The 24,660-nt window shown below is 52.2% G+C and overlaps 1 protein-coding gene across 5 annotated transcripts in view; it reads right to left on the bottom strand.

Annotated features, from left to right (window-relative positions):
- The window catches only part of TBC1D14 (TBC1 domain family member 14), a 106,632-nt gene extending 82,476 nt beyond the window's left edge, over positions 1 to 24,156 (bottom strand). For 3 of the 5 annotated variants that reach the window (XM_041751837.1, XM_041751839.1, XM_041751838.1), the window contains exons 1-2: positions 23,014 to 23,146; positions 11,969 to 12,707 (exon numbers count right to left, since the gene is read on the bottom strand). In XM_041751837.1, the coding sequence (XP_041607771.1) occupies positions 11,969 to 12,690 (722 nt within the window). In that variant the 5' untranslated portion in view covers positions 12,691 to 12,707; positions 23,014 to 23,146. Of the gene's footprint in view, positions 1 to 11,968; positions 12,708 to 23,013; positions 23,176 to 23,914 lie in introns of those variants that run through there. The other 2 variants (XM_041751840.1, XM_041751841.1) reach the window with 2 other exon arrangements.
- Positions 24,157 to 24,660: the final 504 nt, after the last annotated feature.

Genomic DNA, 24,660 nt, shown 5'->3' with positions numbered 1-24,660 from the left:
CTCACCCTCCTGACATCCCCCAGGCCAGGTGACACTCTGACACACTCCCTCACACTGCCTCCCCTCATTTCACCCTACTCAATACAATTACCACCATGCCCCCCCCACATGCCTGTGCCCAACACAGGTACCCCCAACAGGCACACTGCCTGCTGTCTAACCACAGAGCCAGATCCTGCCCCCCTGCACTCCTGCAATCACACTTCCCCATCCTATTCCCCCTACAGCCACTTTCACATCTCTTCCTTCATCATACCTCCCCTCCTGTACCCCATGGGCCCATCCCCAGCCTCACCATCAGCAGAGGACCCTGCTCCCTACTTCACAAGAAAACGCACTTCCTGGAGCAGCAGGAACTCTCACTCACTGTGGGTGGGAATGCAAAATAGGATGGCTGCTCTACAAGCAGTTTGGCAGTTTCTTCTGAAATTAAACACACTCTTAGATTTGATCCAGCAATCAGACTCCTTGGTGTTTACCCAAAGGAGTTGAAAACTTGTCGACACAAAAACCCGCACACGAGTATTTACAGCCACTTTATTCCTAATTGCTAAATCTTGGAAGCAACCAGGATGTCCTTCAGTAAATGAATGGAAAAATAAATGGTCTGTTCCAGACAATGAAGTATTATTTGGTGCTAAGAAGAAATGAGCTACATCAAGGCATGAAAAGACAGGGAAAAACCTTAAATGAACATTACTAAGTGAAAGAAGCCAATCTAAGAGGCTGCGCTGTTAGGATTCCAGCTACATGACATTCTGGAGAAGACAAAACTATGGAGGCAGGAAAATCAGTGGTTGCCAGGGGTGTGTGGGGAGGGAGGGAGGAACAAGTAGAGCAGGGAGGCTGTCCAGGGCAGTGAGGCTCCTCTGTTTGATACTGTAACGATGGATCCGTATCATTATGCACAGAATACACAACACCAAGTGACCCAGATGTGAAGCGTGGACTCTGGATGATGATGACGTGTCAGGGCAGGTCCAGTGACTGTAAGAGGTACGTCTCTGGTAAAGATGTTGATATGGGGGAGGCTGTACCTCTACTGGCAGCTGGGGATTCTATGGGAACTCTGCACTTTCTCTCTCTCTTTTTTTTTTTTCAACGTAGGCTCCACACCCAGCATGGGGCTTGAACTAACGGCCCTGAGGCCCTGAGATGAAGTCGCATGCCCTACAAACTTAGCCAGCCAGATGCCGTTAACCCTACACTTTCTGCTTAATTTCTCTGTGATATAAAATTGCTCTTAAAAAGTCTATTAGAAAGGGAAATATGTTGAAACTAAAAATCTATATTCGCACACACAGAAAAATAATGACATGGCACTAAAAAATAACAAAGCAGTCCACCTGCACTAAATAAAAGAAAGTGAGGACTCCCACAGACCTCATGGCCACATCTGTCCTCCAGCCTCTGCACCCACATCCTCTGCTTTACCGCTTCTTAGTCTGGAGGATTCCACACAGCTAAAGCCAGTTTGTCCACGTGAGCATCAGATCCCATGCCTTCAGATGCCACTGAAGGACACGCTCCGTTAAGTCCTCCTCTCTCTAGTTATGTTTGCTTCTATTATTTTTCCAGGTGAACAAAACACCTATTTCTCCAGTCTTGAAAAAAAAAAATCTCATGCCACTTCTTCCTCCAGCTGTCACCACATCTGTCTTTGCTGTTAGCAACTTCCCTCCTCTTGCTCTTTCTCAAACCCCATGCTGTTCCCCACCTCATCCCCTCTCCAGCTTCCAGTATACCAACCTGGCCCCCTACTTCTCCAGCCTCCCTTGAATTTGGGTATAAACTATGACTACATAGAGACAGTCGCTCCCATGTCAGGTTATGTCGTGTGGGACAGATCACTTCAGGAAAGGGAGATTATTCTTGGTTGGCCTTACCTAATCAGTGAGCCCTTAAAAGCCAACTGGGGCCCTCCCTGGCAAAAGAGGCTCAAAGTGTGAGAAGGACTCTACACAAGGGGAACTCTCCACTGCTGGCTCTGGAGACTGAGGGGGCACACAGGAAGGAGCTACAAGCAGCCCCCACCTGATGGGCATCAAGGAACCAAGGGCTCAGTCCTCAAACCTCTGCCAACAATCGACTGAGCTGGAAGCTGACAGCTTCTTACTCAAGCCTCTAGACCCCATTAGCTGGCCAGTGCCTTGGTTCCGTCCTTGCAAGAGCTCAAGAGAGAACCCAGCAGTGTGACCACAAGCCTCTGATGTTGTTTTAATCCACTATTTGGTTACTTGTCATGCACCACATACATAGATATACATATCTACATAAACTACATAAACTGTCTACATAAACTCATAGATGACTAGTATGACTCCTGTGGTCAGGTCTGCAGCTGCTCTCCCCACTCTGAGCCAAAGGCAGCCCTACCATGGCCCACAGGCCAGCACAGGACCTGCTCCTGTGTCCTCATCTCCACTCCCCCGGCACATGGCTCACTTGGTCTGGCACATGGCCTCTGCACTGCCCTCTACTCAGCAGGCCTACCTGGGCCCTTCCCTGCCTGTCTCTGCTCTGCCAGGGGTCTGCTGGGTCAACTTCCCCAGCCCTTCATCTCTGCTTCAGTCTCTCTTGCTCCAGCACCTGGCAGGCCCCACTTTGGGGGCCCCGCTGACCAGCCTGTTGTATAGCCCAGCCTAGCCAATCTCTCCTCCTGCCTCTCTGCCTCATTTTCCCCATGGTGCTGATCTGCCAACATCTGTTCTCCATTTACTTACTATGGGTATTAGCTGCCTCCTCCCACTAGACTAGATGGTCCTCAAGGACAAGGGCCTTTGTCTTGTCCACAGACAAATTCTAAACACCTAGAACCATGCCTTGGCAAATGGCAGATGCTCAGGAAATATTTCTTGAAAAAATGCATGATGAGAAACATATTTAAGGGCCCAGCACAATGCCTGGCACACTGCAGGCACTTGAGAACCTGTGTTTGTGATTTGCTGCCAAAAGGAAACAAGCGAAGCACAGCAAAACACAGGCAGGCAGTGCAGCATACCCCTGAACTCGGCGGTTCTAAGCACAGCCATCCTGCTGCCAGACTGGCTCTCCCAACAGTTCCTGCAGCAGCAGGTGTCCCATGTGGACAGCTGGCCGCCTATGGCTCCTGCTCGGTACATTTGCAGGGCAACACCACTCACTGCACCCTCCCCAAACTGGAAGAACTACATCAAAATGAGGTTCACCTGGAGTCAGAGCACCCATGACCTCCCAGGTGCCAAGACAATGGTTGGTGGCAGCTTGGTGGTTGTCAGCGGTTGGAAAAGAAAGGCACGCATTCCATAATCAAGGCGTTGAGTTGCTACAAGTCTACCTGGTGCATGAAGTCCCACTTCAAGTGGAGTTCCACTCCAAGAGGAGCTGAAACCCTGGAAGTACATTGATCCAAACAGGGCCAGAGGACCCAGGCTATGCGAGTGCTGGCAAAAACATTCAAAACACAAAGGTCAACACTCTGAATAATCGAGACACCTCATGGATGTATGGTTAGTATAACAGCAACCACCCTCCTAGTATCCTTATTAAATCTTCTCTGCTTCTCTCATGTTCATGGCCACCCAGGCCTGCCCCTGATTCTGCTCCGCCCTCCCCAAAAGCCAGCCTAGGAAGGCCTTAGGCCTCAGAGCTGACCCCAGGCTCACTCCGGGAATCCCACACGGTGAGAGGGAAAGCATCCTCATCCTGCTCATACACCAAGCCCTTTTCCCACGAAGGAATTTCCGTGCCCTGAGGGGGACTCACAGAGCTGACCTCCCAGCAGAGGTCTCTGCTGCCTGTCCCTGTGCAGTGAACCTGCCTGCTCTCTCTAGTGACACACCCACAGAGCCTGCACTGCACCTGGCTGCAGCTCAGCTCCTCTTGCTCTCCCAGTCCCAGGTACCCCTGCAACCAACATGTGATGACAGCACACATGTCACAAGAGGCAGCATAGGGGGAACCTGGTTGGCTCAATAGGTAGACCATGCAACTCTTGATCTCAGGGAGGTGAATCTGAGCCCACACTGGGAGTACAGATTATTTGAAAATAAGAATAAATGTTTAAAAAGAGGTAGTGTAGTGTCTTTTGTAAAAGGAGTGGGGACTTTGGAGTTGAGCACATCAGTCTATGTCCAGTGGGGAGATGGTGCCCGGGAGCCGTGAGGCAGCTACTGGCCACCCCAGGAGCATCACAGAGCCCCCCTCCCCAGGGAACACCTGTGCAGAACTTTATGTTACTGTCTGGCTCTTACATGCTTTGAGTTTGGGGTCTACAAGTGGTCTTACAAGCCCTGCCCAATCTGGACTCTCCATACCTGTCTGGTCACCTCTCCTACCCCTGTTCTCCATCCTGAGGACTTCAGGCCATGGCGCTTTCCCAGAAATGCTGTGCTTTCTCCTGCTTCTATAACTTTACACATGTTGATCCTTCTGCCTAAGGTCACTATCTCCACCTTGTGCACACAGAAGACATTTTCAAAGGCCCATTGTCCTCTCAGCCCCTGAATTTCTTTCTAGACTTCCCCAGGGACTTGGGGCTGTGTTCATGTCTCTCTTCAGACCGTCATCACACTACACAGGGCCTTCCACGGAGGCCTCCTATCTCCTCCTTCCCTCGTTGCCTGGCACTCATACATAGCTCAGCACCTGGATCACACCGCTCCTTTTCCTTTTCACAGCTCTGAAAGGGAGGTGCCCTCAGCACATTCTGCAAACAAGGACACTAAGCTGACCCAAGACCACACACCAGCAAATAGCTAGATCCAGTGAACACCAACCAGGGCTCTTCCTGGGTATGGTAGTGTGCGTACACATGTGTGCACAGGTATGCATGTGCATACACACATATGGAAAACCAGAGTCAGGCAAAAAGAAATAACACAGACACTGGTATGCCTCCTACATGCTTGGTGCTTCACATCCACATACACTTCCTCCCTTTGACAGTGAACTTATTTCTATTTTCCAGATGAGAAAGCTAAGTTCACAGACCTACACCCTGTGCCATGGCTGTATCCCCCACAGGCTACTTCTCACCCCCTGCCTCAGTCTCTAAACCTATGAGTAAAAATTACAGAACTTACCCAAACTCATCAGCTTTCAGTGCAGGTTACAGAAACCACTCAAAAACATTTAAGCAGAAAGGATATAACTCAAGGACTTAGAGGATTTCAAAATCTTTATAAGGGCTGAAGTCATTTGCTCTCAACTGGGCCCCAAGCACAGCTCCCCACACAAGACAGCATTGACACACCCAGGCAGCTGCTGCATCAGAGCTGCCACTAGAACTAGGGAATTCCAGAACATGGCAGGATTGGAAAGCCACTGCCACGGCCTCCTCCTCCACTGTGGGTGCCCCTCAACAGTCAGTGAATAAACATGGGGCTGAACCACACCATTGCTGGACAGGAGAAATCAGTATAAAGGGGGAATCGTCACGGTCTCCTCCTAGTTCTGCCTCAAGCCTCTTATCAAGGGAGAATTTGATGGCAGCCAATTCCTACCCAGAACCCCACCTCCAAGAGACTCTGAAAACACACAATTTTAAGTCTCCAGCTACCATGGGAAGGAAAGTGCCCTTTGGCTGGTGGCCTGGAGGAGAAACAAGCCCACAGAATCTACCTACCACACCATACTCTCTCCTATGGTCAGGTCGCTGAAGATCAAGCAAGGAAACCATGTCCACGGGCTAAGAGTGATACCTGGCAAGCATGGGACACTGCCTGTGACTCCCTGTGCCAGGGGCACCAGCTAGAGAATGTCCCTGACGTATATCTGCCCTGTTAGTAAACAAACTCACCTCTCTAAAAAGAAAGCAAGGAGGGGATTCCTGGGGGGGCTCAGCTGGTCAAGTGTCTGACTCTTGGTTTCGGCTCAGGTCATGATCTTAGGGTTGTAAGATGGAAGGAAACCCGTGTTGGGCTCTGAGCTGGGTCTGGAGCCTAAGATTCTCTCTCTCTCTTACTGCCCTCTGCCTGAGTCCCACCTCTACCTTTCTCACTCTCTCTCTCAAAAAAAAAGGAAAAAAAACAGTTTCTTAAAAAAAAAGGCAAGCAAGGAACACATTTCTTCCTCAGCACTGCTCATGTCACTTTCCAAGTTATCAAATCCCCAAAACCTAGAACGGTACAGGGGCTAAAATTTTAATCAAACACATTAACACCAAGTCAAAACACCATAAAGGTTTACTATTTTTAAACCAGTGGTCTCACATCCTTATTGCAGACCCCTAAAAACAGTGGGATCATATATGAATCCCCAACAGAAGCAGAGAGCAGGGCCAGAAACCTAAGCTGCACACAGGAGTTATGCTCTGCCCAGAGCTTCTTCTACACACTGTCTCATTTAAGACTCTATCAGGGGATCCCTGGGTGGCTCAGCGATTGAGCACCTGCCTTCGGCCCAGGGCGTGATCCTGGAGTACCGAGATCAAGTCCCACATCAGGCTCTCTGCATGGAGCCTACTTCTCCCTCTGCCTGTGTCTCTCATGAATAAATAAATAAAATCTTAAAAAAAAAAAAAGACTCTATCCACTCTTTACAAGAGGCACAGTGAGCCCCCACCACCCAGTACACAGGGGGAATCACAAAAGTTGGGGGAGTTCTTGAGGTCACACAGGTAAAAAATGGTTTGAACCTGGGTCTGAGCAGTTCCAGGTCCCCCAGCACACTCCTCGCCTGTGTTACATGTAGGTCACCTCTGCTGGGGTAAGTCAGATGCAGACTGTGACCCAAGGGGCTCTCCACCAGGTGGGGAAGCACACCAGAAAAGTGCATCATCACAGATCTTTGAACACAGGGGCACCACACCTCCTAGCCTCCGGCAAGCTGCTCCCTTTCCCTCAGCTTCCCTCCACAAGCCCCTTCTCATTCTTCCACTGCAGTGCAAGCATCGCTGTTCAGCAAGAACACCCAGACCATCTCTGCTGAGAGCTGCATAAAGGGCCGCCAAAGCAGCGGTAAGTGGTCAAAGCTGATTATTACCTTCCAGGCCAGTGCAGGTTAGCGGCCTTAAATCCTCACCTTCACAGAAACGATCTATATCCTATGAGAAACATGTGTATTACTGCATCCCCCTTGTCTTTGCTGTCCAGGTATCTACACAAATACTGTTAAAACTACATGGGAGGGATCCCTGGGTGGCACAGCGGCTCGGTGCCTGCCTTTGGCCCAGGGCGCGATCCTGGAGACCCGGGATCGAATCCCACGTCAGGCTCCCGGTGCATGGAGCCTGCTTCTCCCTCTGCCTATGTCTCTGCCTCTCTCTCTCTCTCTGTGACTATCATAAATAAATAATAATAAAAAAAATTTAAAATAAAAAAAAAGGAAAGAAAATTTCCGTATTCACATCCAAATGTGTACTTTAAAAAAAAAAAAAAAAAAACTACATGGGAGAGGCACCTGGGTGGCTCAGTCGGTGAAACATCTGTCTTCCGCTCAGGTCATGATCCCAGGGTCCTGGGATGGAGGCCTGCATCGGGTTCCCTGATGGTGAGTCTGCTCCTCCCTCTCCCTCTGCCCCTTCCCCTGCTCCTGCTCTCTCCCTTTAATAAATAAAATCTTTAAAATAGTAATAGTAGGGGATCCCTGGGTGGCTCAGCGGTTTGGCGCCTGCCTTTGGCCCAGGGCGTGATCCTGGAGACCCGGGATCGAGTCCCACATCGGGCTCCCGGTGCATGGAGCCTGCTTCTCCCTCTGCCTATGTCTCTGCCTCTCTCTCTCTCTCTCTCTCTCTGTGACTATCATAAATAAATAAAAATTTTTAAAAAATTAAAAATAAAATAAAATAGTAATAGTAGGGGCACCTGGGTGGCTCAGGTTGTGATTCCGGGGTCCTGAGATCAAGTCCCACATCAGGCTCCCTGCAGGGAGTCTGCTTCTCCCTCTGCCTCTCTGTGTCTCATGAATAAACAAATAAATTAATCTTTAAAAATAATAATAAATAAAATAATAAAATAAAACTACACAGGAGGCATAGAATCCCTTAAACACAGTTGCTCCCTCCAAACAAGAGGAGGATCCTACTCAAATTACATTAGTAAATTTTCTTCAAGGAAACAAACACCAACATTTACAACCTACCAGCAGGGTGGTTCTCAAAGGCTGGGTGATTTTGTCCACTCTTCCAACCCCTCCCTTCCCAGGATATAAGGTGATGCCTTGCTGCATAACTGGGAAGTGGTCCTGGCAACTAGTGGCTACAGGCCAGGGAGGCAGCTAGACAGCCTTCAATGCACAGAACGGCCCCCACGACAAAGATTCATCCATCCCAAAACATCAACAGTGCAGAAATCCTGACTTAACTTTTTCAACAACTTTTGATTAAAGTCAGTACCGTATCAGAAGAACTAGAGAAAATTTCACAAAACTGTGTTTCTCAGAAATGACATTGACATTAGAATCACAGATTGCTACTACTTACCAGGCAATGTGCTAGATGCTTTCTTTACCTACTTGATCTCTAACCTTAGGCAGTCTTATGCTCCATTTAAGGCTCAGAGAAGAATGAACTAACTTGCCCGAGGTTACACAGCTTGTAAGTGGGAGAGCTCACACTGAATCTAGCCAGTTTGACTCCTGAAGCAGCACTCAACATTGGCACCCTCACATGCTCACACCTCTAGGACAGCCCTCACACCACCCCCACCCCCCGTGTCTGCTCCATCTCCCCCACCAGGACTATGTCTCAGCTCAAGGTGGGAGCTGCAGCACAGGGGCTTCCAACAGCCTGCAGGAAGAACAGAGAAAAGGGACAGAGAATGCTGAGTCTGCAGCTTTCTCAAGGCAGTGGTCAGGCCCAGCCTGCCACCCTGTCACTTCTCTGGGCCACCTTCATCAAGCAGTCATGGCCACCAACCAGTCTGCCCCCTCAGGCCACAAGTTCCATGACCCCTTCCTCTGAGCCCTGTTCTCCGAGATGAGCCTTCCACAGTCCCACCCACACTTCCTCCTACAATTTCCTAGAAATTGGCTCTGTGAGGACAATGAGAACAGATGGGCACTAGGGTAAAGAATGTCACCTGGGTGCAGGAGATAAAATGGAGAAACAGAAAGACTCAGAAGCCCTGGCTGGAAACCCCAAAGGCCCAGCTCTAGCCCCAACCCTGCCCTCAACAAAACTCAATCCTTACTACGTAAGGATTGCTGTGTACGTACCAGGCCCCCTCTGTAATTCTCCTGTAAAATGTTTAGTGGGTTCCAAACATTTCTGGCACAGACCCCTTTTCTTCCTCAAAGGAATTCTAGATTGAAACTCTCCTCTCACATTGAAACTTTCACACTTTAAGACTCTAGGATGAAAAACTCACTAGGCTCAGCCCATAAGATCATATATTTTGATGCATTTGTCATTAATATTGCACCTGCTTCCCCAAAATACTTAATAGTTGTTCACAACAATGTCACAGCCATCAAAAGGGCAAGGCAGGGGGTGTCTGGCTGGCTCAGCTGGTGGGGTAAGCAGCTGTTGATCTTGAGGTCAGGAGTTCGAGCCCCAAGTTGGGTATGGAGATTATTTAAATAAATAAATACATGTTTGAAAAATGTTTTATAAAAGGGGTAAGGAGACAAGAACCAAAGAATAAAACAGAGAGGAGACATTTAATTTCTGCAGCACAAAGCTATGAAAGATTTTCAAGAAATAGCAGCTTTCCCGTACATAATTTCAGTTATATGCAGACCCTAAAAAACCAAACAACACAGAACCAGACTCAGATACAAAGAGCAATCTGGTGAGGAAGAGGAAGAAGAGGTACAAAACAGACAAGGCACAAACTTCCAGATACAAAAATAAATAATACCAAAGGATACAGTGGACAACACAGGGATGTAATGTAGTCAATGACAGAAACACCTCTGTACGGGACAGACGGCACTGGATTCATCTCTGGGATCACTGAGTCATGGACGTAAATGTTCAGTCACTCTGTGCAAGACCTGAAACTAGCATGATACTGCATGTCAGCAACACTTCAATCTGAAAAAAACAGTAGCTTTAGCAACAATCCACGGTAACTGACGGTGTTTCCTATCAAAGCTCTAACACAGTGAGACAAGGCAGCTGACAAAGAAAAGCACAGCCATGGTGATCACAAGTGACAGATCCCAGAGAGCTGACTCTGGGTGGGTCGATCCCGTTTCACACATGTGAGCCACTGCTCCCCGTGACCACCACACGAAGTAGGGCTCATAAGAGGACCTTTATCAATAACATAACAAGCACCTGTGCTGGGCACTTATGCGATTTTAGAGAGAACTCACTCAGAGAGTGAAGTAATGTATTCAAGGTCACACAGCTAGGACGCAGGTGCAGCTCTGTTCAAGATGAATCTCAGCCCTCACCTCCAGGCTGCTTCCCAGCCACCCTCATTTTGAATCACATTTCCAAATTTGCCAAGAACCCCCACGTAGTTCTGAAAACCTGCAGACACTGATCTGAGTCAAGAGAACAGCTCAGCCACACAAACTGGAACCACAGCAACCTATTTGAGGGCTTGGCCTCAGAGGGGACAGTGACTGTCTCCCCAAAGTTCCTGGGTTCCTCCCACTGAAGTGGTCCTGGGTGATGGAGTTCTAGGACTAGGGTGGTGGCTGGATGCTTGCCTGTCTACACATGAGAGAAGAGGCGCCCTCCAAACCAGAGCCTGCACTGGGGATCTTCTCCCTCAAGACTGGTCTTAGGTTTACTCAACATGATCTCCACATTCAGATGATGAAGCAGCTGGGGCAGTGTTGAGTTCACATTCATGCCCACAGTGACAGAAGTCTCCAGCCAACCCCAGCCAGCAGAGCACACCACTTCAAAGGGATACCCAGGGGCACCTGGGTCACTCAGTCGGTTAAGCATCTGACTCTTTATTTCACCTCAGGGTCGTGGGTTCAAGCCCCGGGTCAGGATCCATGATCAATGGGGAGTCTGCTTGAGATTCTCCTTGTCCCTCTCTCTGCCCCTCTCCTCACTCATGTGCTCTCAAATAAATAAATGTTTTTTAAAAAAGGAACATGCAGACCTACATGGGCTTTGCTATAGCACACACATGCAAGGGGCAGCTGGAGTGAACTACAGAAATGGGCCCCCCAATGAGTAGCTAGGAACAGGTTGCCACTCTCCCACCCACCCTCTCACAGCCCCTGTGCCCTTCCTCACAGCACTGCCCAGCTTCAGGGCCATAGTGGCTTATATGACTGACTGATGTGTCCCTGGCCACCACCGCCAACCCCTGGCCCCACCCAGAGTGATTACCTATAATCACTTCTCTGCTCTTACTATTCCCATATTACCTGCCAAGAGCAGACCAGGGAACACACACACAGCTGCTGAACAAAAACATGGGAGCCCAAGTAAGAGGCAGGTTCCAGGGGAGCTGTCCCCAAGGACTTGAAGTGAGACGCAGGGACCCCACAGGCCCTGCTCTGGCACCTTAGTGGCCTGGTCCCAACACAGGTGGGAAAGCAGAGGATGCCATGCAGTGACAGAAGCGCCAGGTCCAGAACAAGGACACCAGCCCTGTGGAGGCACAGAGACCAAGGCTGCCTGGAAACACTAGCCCTGGGTTATGCCAGTGGGGGCCAGAGGTGGAAACATGGGTTACTAAACCTCCACTTGGCCCAGGAAACCCAACTGATTATCATAAAGGGCCCTTCAGAGGACAAGGGTGACAAAGTAAGGCTGCTGATCTGTTAACACGAGCCACCTGTGGGTCACCCTCAGCCACAGCAGGTCAGAGGCCTGGGAGTGACAACAAAGTGTGAGAGTCAGCCAGGGAAGGACACAGAGAGGACAGCTGGCAGCAAGGGCTCAAACAGCAGAACCTCTGACAGACTAGTCCTACACACAACCGCACAGGACTCTGGGCTATGGGAGGAAGACCCAATAGCCTGAATGACCCAGGGCCTGCTCAGCAAGCCAGGACACACACAGCACATTTTGGATGGGCACAAGCAGCTGGTCTGGAGAACTTAGCTCTTGTAGAGACAAAGACAGTGTTACCTGGTAAAGAAGCTACTAAGTGGCCCCAAAATTTTCAGTTTACTCCCATCCTCAGTTCCATCAGCACAGTCCTGCTGGCGCAGCTCCCGGGTTTCCTTGCCGGAGCTCAAGGTGACATCAGTAAACTGAGGGTCATCATCACTCTCCAGGGTCACGATGGCACTGGAGCTGCTTGTGACCACCAGGTCCAAAATGTCCTCATTGCTGACAGACAGCGTGGTTGACAGCTCTGTGCCAAGACTAGACACGCTGCAGACGGAGACATCGTCGCTGCGGTTCAGGGCTTTCGAGGTGGGGCTATAGAGCTTCACCGTGTCATAGCCTGTCCTGGGGAACGTGGATGACTTCCGCACACTCTGCTCCCACTCGGTGCTGCTGGGAGCCGGTGGTGTGTAGGATGGTAGCGGGCATGCGCTCTGGCAAGCCCGCTCAGGGACGATCTCCGACTCCGATGGCTTCCTCTTCACGTGGACCACACTGCAGGGAACGGGTTCTGGGTTACTGATCTCTAGGGTAGGAATGCCCGAGTCCACAGACTTAAGGCTGTGCCGATCTTCCAAAGGACCAAGTTTCAACTTGGGCCCAGACTCTGGCAATGAGAGGGATCTGGGTGCCTTGAGATTCAAGTGTTGCAGGTTCTGAATGTGGTCTCCTGGCCGATCATCCAGAATGCCCATCAAGGCTACGCCATTTGTAGAGGTGGAGAGGTTTCCATCAGTCATCTTGGTCCAAGGAGGAACTAGGAAGCAAAAACACAAAAATGGAAATTAAGACAATATCTATAAAAGCCTAAGACACAGGTCTAATATTCTAATATTTGACACAGCTCTTCTTAGGGAGGAATCCCTGAAAAAAGTCCTACATATCCAAGTTTTAATTCAGGACCAAAACCTAGCATTTTAGCATATATTACCATAATATAAAATAATAGGACAATAACCCAAACGAAGGCTATAGCTAGGGTAAAAATACTTAAACAGTCCCCTTGCTCGTTATCACCAGCATCCCACCAGTCACATATCTGACTCCTAGGCCAGCACAGGGGGTGTGAGGACCGGGCCAGGCAAGAAAGGGTTGTTTTTCATGTTTTTTGAAAAAATGATAAACAGAAGGGGCGCCTGGGTGGCTCAGTTGGAGCAGCCAATTCTAGATCTCAGATCTCAGCTCACGTCTTGATCTCATAGATGTGAGTTTGAGCCCCTCGTTGGGTTCCATGCCCAAAATAAATGACGGAGTACCTCTGTCAAAAGTACATGAATTCATAACCCATACGTAAATCAAGTTCTACTTGTTCCAAGACAGAAAAATCAAGATGTCATCACCACAACAGGGAACAACAGGACTGTGTAGGCTATGTGCCATGAGATGACCCCAACCGCATCCAAGTCAGCCACGGCCCCTCACAGTGTTTTCATCACCTGACTCACGTCCACAAGGTAGGGTATATCATCCCCATCACCATGGAGGAAACCAAGCCTCAGAGAGGTTAAGAAATGGGCCCAAATCATATTATTATTTAGCAGCAGGGCTGGGATCTATGGGACAGAGCCCAAAACAGGCCATACCTACTGGATGAATAGCTTAATGTACAGTTATAAAAACCCAGGTAGAAGGCTGGCTCGAGGACAACAGATAATCAAGGAAAAATAAAACCATAAACCTACAATAAAGACTTGAGTGACAAAAGTCAAAGCTGTCAGTGACACACATCTGCCGGTGGTTCTCTGGCCTAAGACTGGGTGTGGGGGTCCCCTGGGTGGCCTAGCAGTTTAGCACCTGCCTTCAGCCCCGGGCATGATCCTGGAGTCCCAGGATGGAGTTCCACATCGGGTTCCCTGCGTGCAGCCTGCTTCTCCCTCTGCCTGTGTCTCTGCCTCTCTCTCTCTCTCTCTCTGTCTCTCTCATGAATAAATGAATAAAATCTTAAAAAAAAAAAAAAAAGACTGGGGTGCGAAGGATGGGATAGGAGGCGCACAAGCCTGGGCAACACAACCCCTAGCAGACTGAGAACCCTCACATAGGTTACGCTACCATCTCTCCTCATCCTTTAAAATGTCAAAATTAAAGAAACTCGGTGTGGTTACTGAACTCTGATCTGTGGTTTAGAACAACAGAAAGAACAGTACTTTCTTGGGTTGTTTTTTAAGTAAGCTCCACGCTCAGCATGGACTCCAATGTAGGGCTTGATCTCACGACCCTGAGATCAAGACCTGAGCCGAGATCAAGAGTAGGACGCTGAACCCACGGAGCCACCCAGGTGTTCCACTTTCTTGGGTGCTAATGGGCCTTTTCCTGGGCTCTAATCACAGCTGTGCTGACTGGCTGAGGTGAATTAAGTCACGTACCATGAGAAAAGCATCCCCAAGGCACAGCCCCCCCCCCCCGCAGCAGGTGGTCTATTGGTAGCTGCCATCATCAAAGAGATGGTGGGTGAAGGTTTTGAAGCACAATGGGAACAATGAAAGCCACTCCCTTTTGGGTGTCCCTGAGCCTTCCTGCTCCCCTTCAGGAAGCCTGGCCCTTCTATACGTCAACACAGCAAAAGCAAATTAATTAAAAGCAGAACAGGGGAGGGAAAAACCAAAGAAATGAACCAGACAGTGCAACAGTAGAGCAGAAACAAAAATATGAATAAATCAAAATGCAGAATTCAGAAATAGAACTATATATAAAAACGTGAAATATGACCCAGAGATTAAGGAAGGATTATTTAATCATGATGATGTACTGATTATCAATTTTTCTTAGAAGGCAGAACCACATTGTACATCAAAATGAAACACAAAATTAGTATTTTTTTAAATTATGATTTAATACAAAAACTAAATTATAAATGTATTCCATCAAGTACTTTTCTAACCTACTGAGCAAAAACTCCCCCGAAAGAGTCTGGCCATCACCTCCACCCATGAACACATTTTCAGTGTCACAGTTCACACTGTGCTCAATTTCCTGGGCTGGAGCCCCTATCCTGAGTCCTTAGCCATAAGCTCCCCCAGGCAAAGCTATGGCCAACTATTTCCAAGACCCTGCCCTAGGAAGTCCCTGAACTCAACCATGCTGTGCAAAAACAGGATTCACAACAGGAAGACACAGGGAGATTCAACTATACACACACTTGAAAGTTCTACATTTTTTTTAATTCAAAGGAAAATACAGTAAGAAACGTTTCTAGCACATAGTGAAGAGCTAATCTTTTGCAATGTCAAGAGTTATTGGAATTCTCAAAACACTAAAAAGGGGGAGGCGGGGCCACCTGGGTGGTTCAGTCAAATAAGCATCTGTCTTCGGCTCAGGTCATGATCCCAGGGTCCTGGGATGGAGCCCCACATCAGGCTCCTTGCTCAACACAGCCTGCTTCTCCCTTCTCCCGCTCCCCCTGCTTGTGCTCTGTCAAATGAATAAATAAAATCTTAAAAAAAAAATTTTCAAAATACCATCAATAGGCTGACAGGTCAAACTGGCAAAAAGCCAGAAACACAAAAGGAAATCCTCACAGCAAACAGAGCTGAAAGCCAAGTGACCTGCCCAGCTGACATTCTGGCTCTGCCACTTACCATGGAGAGAAGTCTAACCTTCCTGAGCCTCAACTTCCCTCCTGGCCAGCAGTCAAGTGGGCAACACCACAAAACTCACAGCTGGTCTGAGGATACATGAAATGAGAAGGCTTGGCACATCGGACCCCACATCGGACCATAGCATGTGCCCAATAATGTGAATTTCCTTTACTTCAGCCACACAAAGAGCTGATGCACCTGCAAACAATGCATTTAAACTGAAGTTCTTTAAAAAAATAAATAAAAGTAAATAAAAAAATAAACTGAAAAAAAATAAACTGAAGTTCCAATACTAGAAGACACAGGAACACAAAACATGAGTGTTGAGGGAACCCAAGGACCCTTTCTCTGCATCGTCACAATGAGAGCACAAGGACGGTGAAGCAGGTCTGACAAAGTCCAAAGCCACCGGGTGGTAAAAGCCACTGGGCGGTGGCCTCTTCTCCATTCCTCTCTCTCCTCTGTGCTGGGGGCCGGGACAACAGCACAAGGGCCTCTTCTAGGGAGAAAGTGAATGACCTCTGAGGTCTCTGCTCATTCCAAGTCAACGGAAGTTCCTTAAACCCCACAAACAAGGTGTGAGCCTTCGGGGGGAAAAAAAAACTAAAAGCAAAAACATACTTCTGCTTGCAACATACTCTCAAAGCAAAGCCTGCAAGGCCCATAGCCACCTGTCCTCAAACCCTTCCATCTGGGGCCACCAGTCCTATGAAAGCAGAACCCACACTCCCGACCACCTGCCCTCGACAGTGCCCCGAAGGGGGAGGCTGAACACACAAAGCACTCGCTTCTCAGAGAGGCAGCAGGGTGGACTCTGGAAACTTGCCAGGAGGCCAGCTGCAGATGGCCTGCTTCCAAGTCACACGTTTTCTAAAGACAGGATCAGCCTAAATTCCCTGAGCTGGCACAGGGCCCTCCCAGACCCAGCCTCGCCAGCCTCAGCAGCCTCATGCTGCCACCCTCGCCTCTCTCAAAACCCCACGGCCTGGGTGCTCTCCCCAGGCTGGGACATCAGCGCCCCTGGGTGTCTGGCAGCATGGGCACACCCCGGAGGCCACCTCCTCTGAGAAGCCTTCCCCTACGCTCCCAGGAAGGTGCAGGTCCTCCTCCTCGTGGGCTCCCTTTGGCCACACCCCTAAAATGACTGTGCAGCTGCTCCCCTGTCTCTCTGCTGGTTTCAAAGCTTCGGGCAGGCACCAGGCTAACAGGTTCCAGACACCACTGCCTGGCCAAATGCCTGGCGTGGATTAAGGATTTAAAAATCTGTTTGCTGAGTTAATTATTACTAACAACCATGTTCTAAGAGGGCAGGTTTCGGGGACAGTCCGTTCAAGACACATTAGCTGCAGGTGGATTATGCTTCAGGAACAAGGTGAGCAGTGGGGGTAATGAGAAGAAGAAACTTCCTCCCATTAGGTTCCTGGCAGCAAGTCCAGGATGACCAGCCTGTGGCGTGTTGGCCACCGCAGTACTCGGTGGGGAACGGTCCATGCACAACAGTCCAGGAAAGTAAAAGAGACTTCCTCCCTCTACACTTGCCTCCCGAAGCTGAGGCCAACCACCCATAGCAGTGGCCAGAGCAGCCCCCACAGGCCCTCCAGTACCTCCAGGCCCAGGCAGCCAGCCACTCAAGGCACACGATCCAAGCGTAAGGATGACCAGCAACCACCTCCCAGACAAGGAAAGACATACGAGACATCAGGTACAGATATGAGGGAAGCTGTTTTCACTACAGACAGCAAGACAATCTGCATTTTACTTGCCAGTCACAAAACCTCATTCTGCAGCAAATAAAGGGGGTAAGTGCCCCAAGAGACTGGAACACCCCTCACCCCACCAGGGCTAGGACTTCAAGATAAGTCACAAAGCCGACAGCAGCTCTGCCAGCGACTCTGAATGAGCCAATGGAAACAATTCCATCTTGAACAACAGCTTAATTTTCTTCTCTTTAGAAAGCAGTGGGATGAGATCTTGATCAAGTCTTCATAAACAAACAGTTCATGAGGCCGAACCCAAATGATTTAGTTATGTCCCCAGCAGGAAAACCTTCACTCATTGGTGGCTTCAAGGAGCAATAATGCTGCCCATCCATGCAGACAGCCGTGGGCACTCGTCTTCCTGTGGCTGCTCCCTGTCCACAGGCATCTGTTCCCTATAGCCCTCCCTGTGTGGGCTCCCCTCTCGATGCTGCAGAGGGCTGCTTCGTCACACCCCAGTTAGCACCAGGGACACCGAAGCTCTCCCGATCCTCCACAGACGGTGCACTTGCCTTTGCCGACAAGCGTGCCATCAGCTCCACCCACTGATTTCCATACCCTTAATCTTTATTTTTATAGATTTACTTATTTATTTTAGAGAGAGACAGAAAGTGCATGCAAATGCAGGGAGAGAGAATCTCATGCAGACTCCCCACTCAGCCTGGAACCCAATGTGGGGCTTGATCCCACGGGCCTGAGACCATGACCTGAGCCAAAACCAAGAGTTGGATGCTTCAATGACTGAGCCACCCAGGCATCCCCTCTAGACCCTTAAACTTAAAAGAAGACAGACACTGGGGATGCCTGGGATGCCTTGGTGGCTCAGCAGCTGAGCATCTGCCTTTGGCTCAGGTTGTGATCCCAGGATCCTGGAATCGAGTCTCACATCAGGCTCCCTACAGGGAGCCCGCTTCTCACTGCATGTATGTCTCTGTCTTCTGTGTCTCTCATGAATAAATAAATAAATAAATAAAATAAAATAAAGATAAAAGAAAAAAGAAGACAGACACTGCTCCTTTCTGTCATCCACGGCCTCAGAACACATCTGTCACAGAGCCAAATTTTCAAGAGGGCAGACCAGGGCTGCAACACCTAACAACATCAGAGCATCAACATAAAATTACAATTTAATGAGTACCAAACACTGTTCTAAGCTCCCGACATGTCATTCTGCTTCATAGACATCACAGCCCTATGTGCTAGGTATTATCCCCATTGCACAGAGAAGGAAACTGAGGCCCATGGCTTACCCAAGGACTCCACTTTTACCTGACTCCAAGGCCCCTCAGTCAGCTCTGCTCCTTTGCAGCCCCAATGCAGACATCCAGAACCTCCCTAAATCCTCCTTCCTCCTGTGAAAAAGCAGACTGTCTTCTGCCATTTCCAGATGGGACCAAACCCAGGCTGAGCCAGACGCAGTGACCTGCCCAAATCGTACGGGCAAGGCCCCACCTGTTCTCTCTCCAACACCCATGTCACTCTGCCTAAGGCCCCTTGGGGTCCCTCATGCTTCCTGGGGAGAATTCTGGCGGCCTCCCAGGCCTTCACCTTGACCCCTGAGAACAGAACCAGTCAGAAAAAACAAGTTATATGAGGTTCTACCACCAAGGAACACCCCCTGATCTATGTGGCACCTCCCAAGTGAATTAGCCTGCTCCACACAGGGCCCCCACAAGCACCAACCACTCTGAGTCTCTTTCTCTGTTTAATGTGGTGGCTTAGACAAAAAGGACCCTGAAAAGAAAGGCATAGGATGTTCTGGAACTCAGGTACCTCGGCATTAGCAATTAATGTGGGCAGCTGCCTCTGCTCACCAAGTGTGCATTATATGTTGGGCATGGTGTTCAAAGTTCACACCCATCATCTTTGTAACCTTCACAACCCCCAGAGCTCAAGATACCATCATCACCACCTCACAGACAAGGAAACAAGGCCCAAAAAGTGCGTGCAATGAAGCAGCTGCGCTAGGGCCAACCTGGAGAGGACTCAGAAGTCCTTGCTCTTCCCACTGCGGCATGAGCAAGAGGCTTAGAAGAATGGGTCAATTTGCATTATGCAGAATGGAAAGGCCAACCATAAAGGTAATTTGATTTTTTTTTAAGATTTTATTTATTCATGAGAGAGAGAGAGAGAGAGAGAGAGAGGCAGAGACACACACAGGCAGAGGGAGAAGCAGGCTCCATTCAGGAAGCCCGACACAGGACTCGATCCCGGGACTCCAGGATCACTCCCCAGGCCAAAGGCAGGTGCCAAACCGCTGAGCCACCCAGGGATCCCTCGCTGAGCCACCAAGGGATCCCCGCTCCTTCACAATCTTAAGGAGGAAATGTGACCTTCACACCCATGAGCGGTTATGTTAAAAAAAAAAAAAAAAAAAGGCACAGCTGGGACATTTTAAATTAAGGACTTTCAATGCACCAGGGGGGGGGGGGGGGGGGGGGGGGGGTGGGGGGGGGTGGGGGGGTGGGAGGGCACAAACCCATAATGTTTCAGCTGCATATAGTGACCTACCAAAGTGACTCATCATAAGTATCTAAAAAGTAACTGACAGGCAACTGACAGATGAAGAAGATACTCAGACCATGTAACAAAACCAGCACAACTTATAGTCTTAATTATTAATAAGAGAAAACCATTTGTCAAACATTCACCATGCACCAAACCTGCTACGTGCTATCACATGCTCTACTCATCACAAGCTCACTGAAGAAACTGAGGCCAAGTAAATCACCTAAGGTCACACAGCAACAGGAACTGGGTTCACACCATCAAAGCCCACATCAGCTTGCTGGAATGCTTAAGAATACAGAGTCTAACTTGTGATCATCAATAAGCTAAATGTCTAACAATTTTTACACTTCTCTGTAAGTTAGAGTTCAGGGAAAAGGTTTTTAAAAATGAGATACACAAGGGGGAAAAATAATACAGGTTCTGGAGGTAGACTGGGTTCAAATCCTAGTTCCTCCACTTACAAGTTGTGTGACCTTGGACTAGTTTAACTCATATGCCCAAATATCCCTGGAGTAAAATGGAAACAAGAATAGACCCTATCTCCTCAGGCAAATAAAGTCTTTAGAATCATGCCTGCCATGAGTTAAGCCTCAGAAGATGTTGGCTGGTGTTACTTCTTCCTGGGCCCTAGATAGGGCCAGCCAGCTCAGGCCCACTATTTTAGCAACTCATTTGCATAAACAAAGCCAGACTCAGCCACTTCGTGTCTGCCAGCCTCACTGCATGGTTTCTTCCTGTCACTAACATCTCTCCTCACACAGGCTCTGTGGCACTAAGCTCTGGGCCTCAATTTCCCATCTGTAAAATGAGGTGATTAGCCCAGCTGATCTACCTGAGGTTCTGGCAGCTTGGCAGTCTAGAAATTCTTAGCAATTCAGGTCCTAGAGATTTCATAACCACCCTAAAACAAACATTAACAGATAACATGCACTCCATTTGCCTAAAATCTTCTTTTACATATTATGTATAAATGCCTATTTTGATGGAAAATCTTCTGCAAGGTCCCAAGCTCCACGAGCACCCACAATATACTGGGCAGGCATCCCCTGTGTTAAGGCTGGGGACATGATGGTCAGAAGCTTTGACCGACAGGGCAGACAGATTCTAAAACCAGCCACTCTGATAGGCAGGTCCTCTCTGTCAGAGAGGACTTCAGCAGAGCACCAGTGAGAGGATGTGTAGGCATGAAAGAACTTCGCCCACTGGACAGAGGGGAGTAGGGCAGCTGGTGGGAGGGATGATGGAGGGATGGAGAGGAATGGCTGGATCCAGAGGCCAGGCAAGGCAGTGCCAATGCTGGTGTGAGAGGATGGGCTGGGGGCGCATTATGGAAACTGTTTCACAAGCAGGAAGCCAGCCCAGCTCAGCATGAAGCAAAGCGCTGGGCAGGAACCTGCTGGGACCACGGAGGGCAGTAAGGTGAGCTGAACCTCGCCCAGTGACCTGGTACAGTCTGAATCTCACCCATGCCTCTCGCCAGTCGGGTAACCCTGGACCAGTTACTTTACCTCCTTTAACGTTTCCCAATGTTTCATTTGCTCAGTAACGCTAATGAGACAAGTTCTCATTAGGGCTAGGCATCAGGTGGAGCCCACAGTCTACAGGGATCAAATATATACAACAAAGACAGCCTGGGGGGTGGGCAGGTGAGGGGCAACCCAGGCCCTGCAGGGGGTTAAGAAGTGGGAAGAAGTCATACCCAAACCTGAGGCAGGGGCTGGTACTGGCCACATAAACTGGGCAAGAGGCAGTGTTCCAGGACTGCTGTAGGACTAGCCAAGTCCAGGCAAAGCACCTAGTGGTGTGCAGATGCAACCTACCTGTAGAGGGAGGGGGTCTGGGTGGCTCAGCTGTTTGAGCACCTGACTCTTAGTTTTGGCTCAGGTCATAATCTCCAGGTCCTGATATTAAGCCTGAGGCTCCACACTCAGTAGGGAACCTGTTTGAGATTCTCTTTCCCTCCACCCCTTCCCCTGCTCATGTTATGGCGCGCTCTCTCCCTCTCAAATAAATAAATTTTTTTAAAAAATAAAAAATAAAGGAAGTCAAGACAACAGCAAGGTGCTAATAGCCTTGCTGACAGGGTCCTAAAGAGGCAACCCTCCTCAAGTAGCCTCAGTACATAAAATACGTCATGCCCAGGAGCCTCCTGCCATAGAACTTTCCAAAGCAAAGCTTTCAATTCCATTACCCAGAAATGGTGCTGTACAATTTCAAGGCAAAAAAAGTGGGGTATTTTTGGCCGGGTAGGGCTCCAGCCCCTAAATGCCCACTGCCCCAGCGGGGTCCGGAGCCCGCGGGGACAGGCCTCCTGCTTCCTGAGGCTTCCACATCATGGCCTCACCCCCGCAGCTTCCTCCTGGCAGCTCGGGGCCCAGGGAGGGCGGCCGGTGGCGCGCCCCGACACACCAGCTCCCGACACACCAGCTCAGCGCCCCGTTCCCCGCCCCGCGGGAAGGACCCCCAGGCCCCGTCTCTCCAGCCTCTCCTGCACCTCTGCACCTCTGCGCCGGGGCGAGGGGCTCTCTGAGGCCAGCGGAGTCCCTGGCCCGGGGACAGGGAGTCTGAGAATCTGGGGGTTCTGTGGTCTAGCAGCGGTTCCAAGAACCGAGGTCGGGCGCTCCGAGGGGGAGGGGAGTCGAGGGCCCCAGACGCCGGCTGCCCCCAAGCGCAGGGGTCCCTGGTCTGGATGGTTCCCGAGGTGGGAGGGGCCAGGGGTCGGGGCCCGCCCGGGATGATGGGCAGGATCGCGGGGTGGAGAGGATCCCGGGGGTAAGGGTCCCAAAGTGGAGGGGTCTCCCGGGCGGGGGGGCTCTGGGCCCCCAAGGATGCGGTCAGAGACCTCGAGGGTAGAGGGGGCGGCGGGGCGGCGCGCCCCGGGCCAGCCCCTCTCCGGCCGGGAGCCCGGCGCATCGCAGCACAAAACTTTTCGTCAAGTTCCGGAAAAGGAGCGTGTCAGCGCGCGCCAATCCGAGGGCCGGCAAGCCACGCGCCCCCGGGCCCCGCGAGGTCACCGGGCCCCACGCGCTCCCCCGGGGCGGGGCGGGGCGGGGCGGGGAAGCGGCGGTCGCGCGGCGAAGGGTCGCCCAGCCGGGCCCGAGCCCGCGCGCCCCGGCCCGGCCCGGCCCGCCTCCCGCTCCCACTCCCGCCGACGCAGCAGCAGGTGGCACCGGCCCCCCTGCTTCCCTCCCTCCCGGCCCCCGCCAGACGCCCCCAGTACCGGAGTCAGCGCGGCTCCGACGCCATCCCCGGGGCCGGCGGGCGCGCAGCCCAGGCCCCCGGGACCCGCAACTTGCGCGACGAGGACGCGGGGCGCGCCGCAGGCGGTGGGCCGGGCGGGCAGGTGCGCGCGAGCCGCCCGCGGCCAACAGCGGCGCGCGCCCTCGCCTCGCCCCGCCCCGCGCCCTCGCCCCGCCCCGCCCCGCGCCCTCGCCCCGCCCCGCCCCATGGCTCGCCCCGCCCCCTGCCGGCGGCCGCCGCTCTTCCGCCCGGCCGCCGCCCCGCCCCGCGCGCCCCGCCCCCGCCCCGCCCCCTGCCGGCGGCCGCCGCTCTTCCGCCCGGCCGCCGCCCCGCCCCGCGCGCCCCGCCCCGCCCCGCCCCCTGCCGGCGGCCGCCGCTCTTCCGCCCGGCCGCCGCCCCGCCCCGCGCGCCCCGCCCCCGCCCCGCCCCCTGCCGGCGGCCGCCGCTCTTCCGCCCGGCCGCCGCCCCGCCCCGCGCGCCCCGCCCCCGCCCCGCCCCCTGCCGGCGGCCGCCGCTCTTCCGCCCGGCCGCCGCCCCGCCCCGCGCGCCCCGCCCCCGCCCCGCCCCCTGCCGGCGGCCGCCGCTCTTCCGCCCGGCCGCCGCCCCGCCCCGCGCGCCCCGCCCCCGCCCCGCCCCCTGCCGGCGGCCACCGCTCTTCCGCCCGGCCGCCGCCCCCCGCCCGCGCCGCCGCCACCGCTGCTCGTGCTCGACGTTCTCCCTGCTGCCTGCCGCTCCTCAGCCGCTCGCCCGCCGCCCGCGGGTTCCGGAGCGCCGTTGCCGCCCCTTTCCTCTCCCGAGGGCCCAGTGGAGCCGCGAGGGGAGGCCGGAGGGCAACTCCGGGTCCGCCCGGCCCCGGGGACACCCGCCAGGGGCCTCCGTACCTGGTCGGCTCCACCCGCGGCCATCTTGGAAGTGGGAAGCGGCCGGGAGGGGGAAGGGGCGCGAGCGGGCAGGGACCAGGCCTGGGGAGCCGAGCGGCGGAGCGCATCGATGGGCGCCCCTGGCCCCGGGCAGCTGTGCGGAGCGGCCGGCCGGCCCGGCCCTAGTCTCTCGGTCTGTGGAGCGGGCTTTTCTGCTGGTTCTCCCGGGAGCAGCTGTTGTGTAGTGCCTCGCGCCGGAGTCCCCGCACCTGGCTGCACTTTGGTGCTGCCGAAGGATTTGGGGAATCCGACTCCGGTGCGCGTTAAATCACTGCTTCCGGAGACAGTGGGGTGCAGTGTGCGGACCGCTGGCCTCACGCTCTGTGCACTCTGGGGTCAGCAGTGCAGAAGCTCCAGAGGCCGGGTCTGTGACAGAGCCGTGCGGCGTGGGCGATGAGGTCCCGCCCCGGCCCCAGGGCGGGACCCGAGCCGAGGGTCGGAAGCCAGCCGCCCTCCCCCACCGCCTTGCAGCGCCGCGCAGAGCCCCCGAGGATGTCGGCTGCCGGCGCCAGGGCGGGTTTATCTCGGGCACTGCGTCGTCTGGGCCTGGCACCTGGTCGGCACTTATTGTTGAGTTCTCTTCTGGGGCCGTCAGAGCAGAGGACAAGCTTCAGTGGCTGGGACCCCGGAGCCTGAGGGCTGTCACTGGCAGAGAGCTGGATCAGCTGGATCTGAAGGAGGACTTCAACTGGGAGAGCGGTCAGGGA

The sequence above is a fragment of the Vulpes lagopus genome, chromosome 4 (genome assembly GCF_018345385.1).
Source record: "Vulpes lagopus strain Blue_001 chromosome 4, ASM1834538v1, whole genome shotgun sequence".
NCBI classification, from domain to species: Eukaryota; Metazoa; Chordata; class Mammalia; order Carnivora; family Canidae; genus Vulpes; species Vulpes lagopus.
Note: the sequence above shows the minus strand (reverse complement) of the source record. Positions and strands in the feature narration are given on the sequence as shown.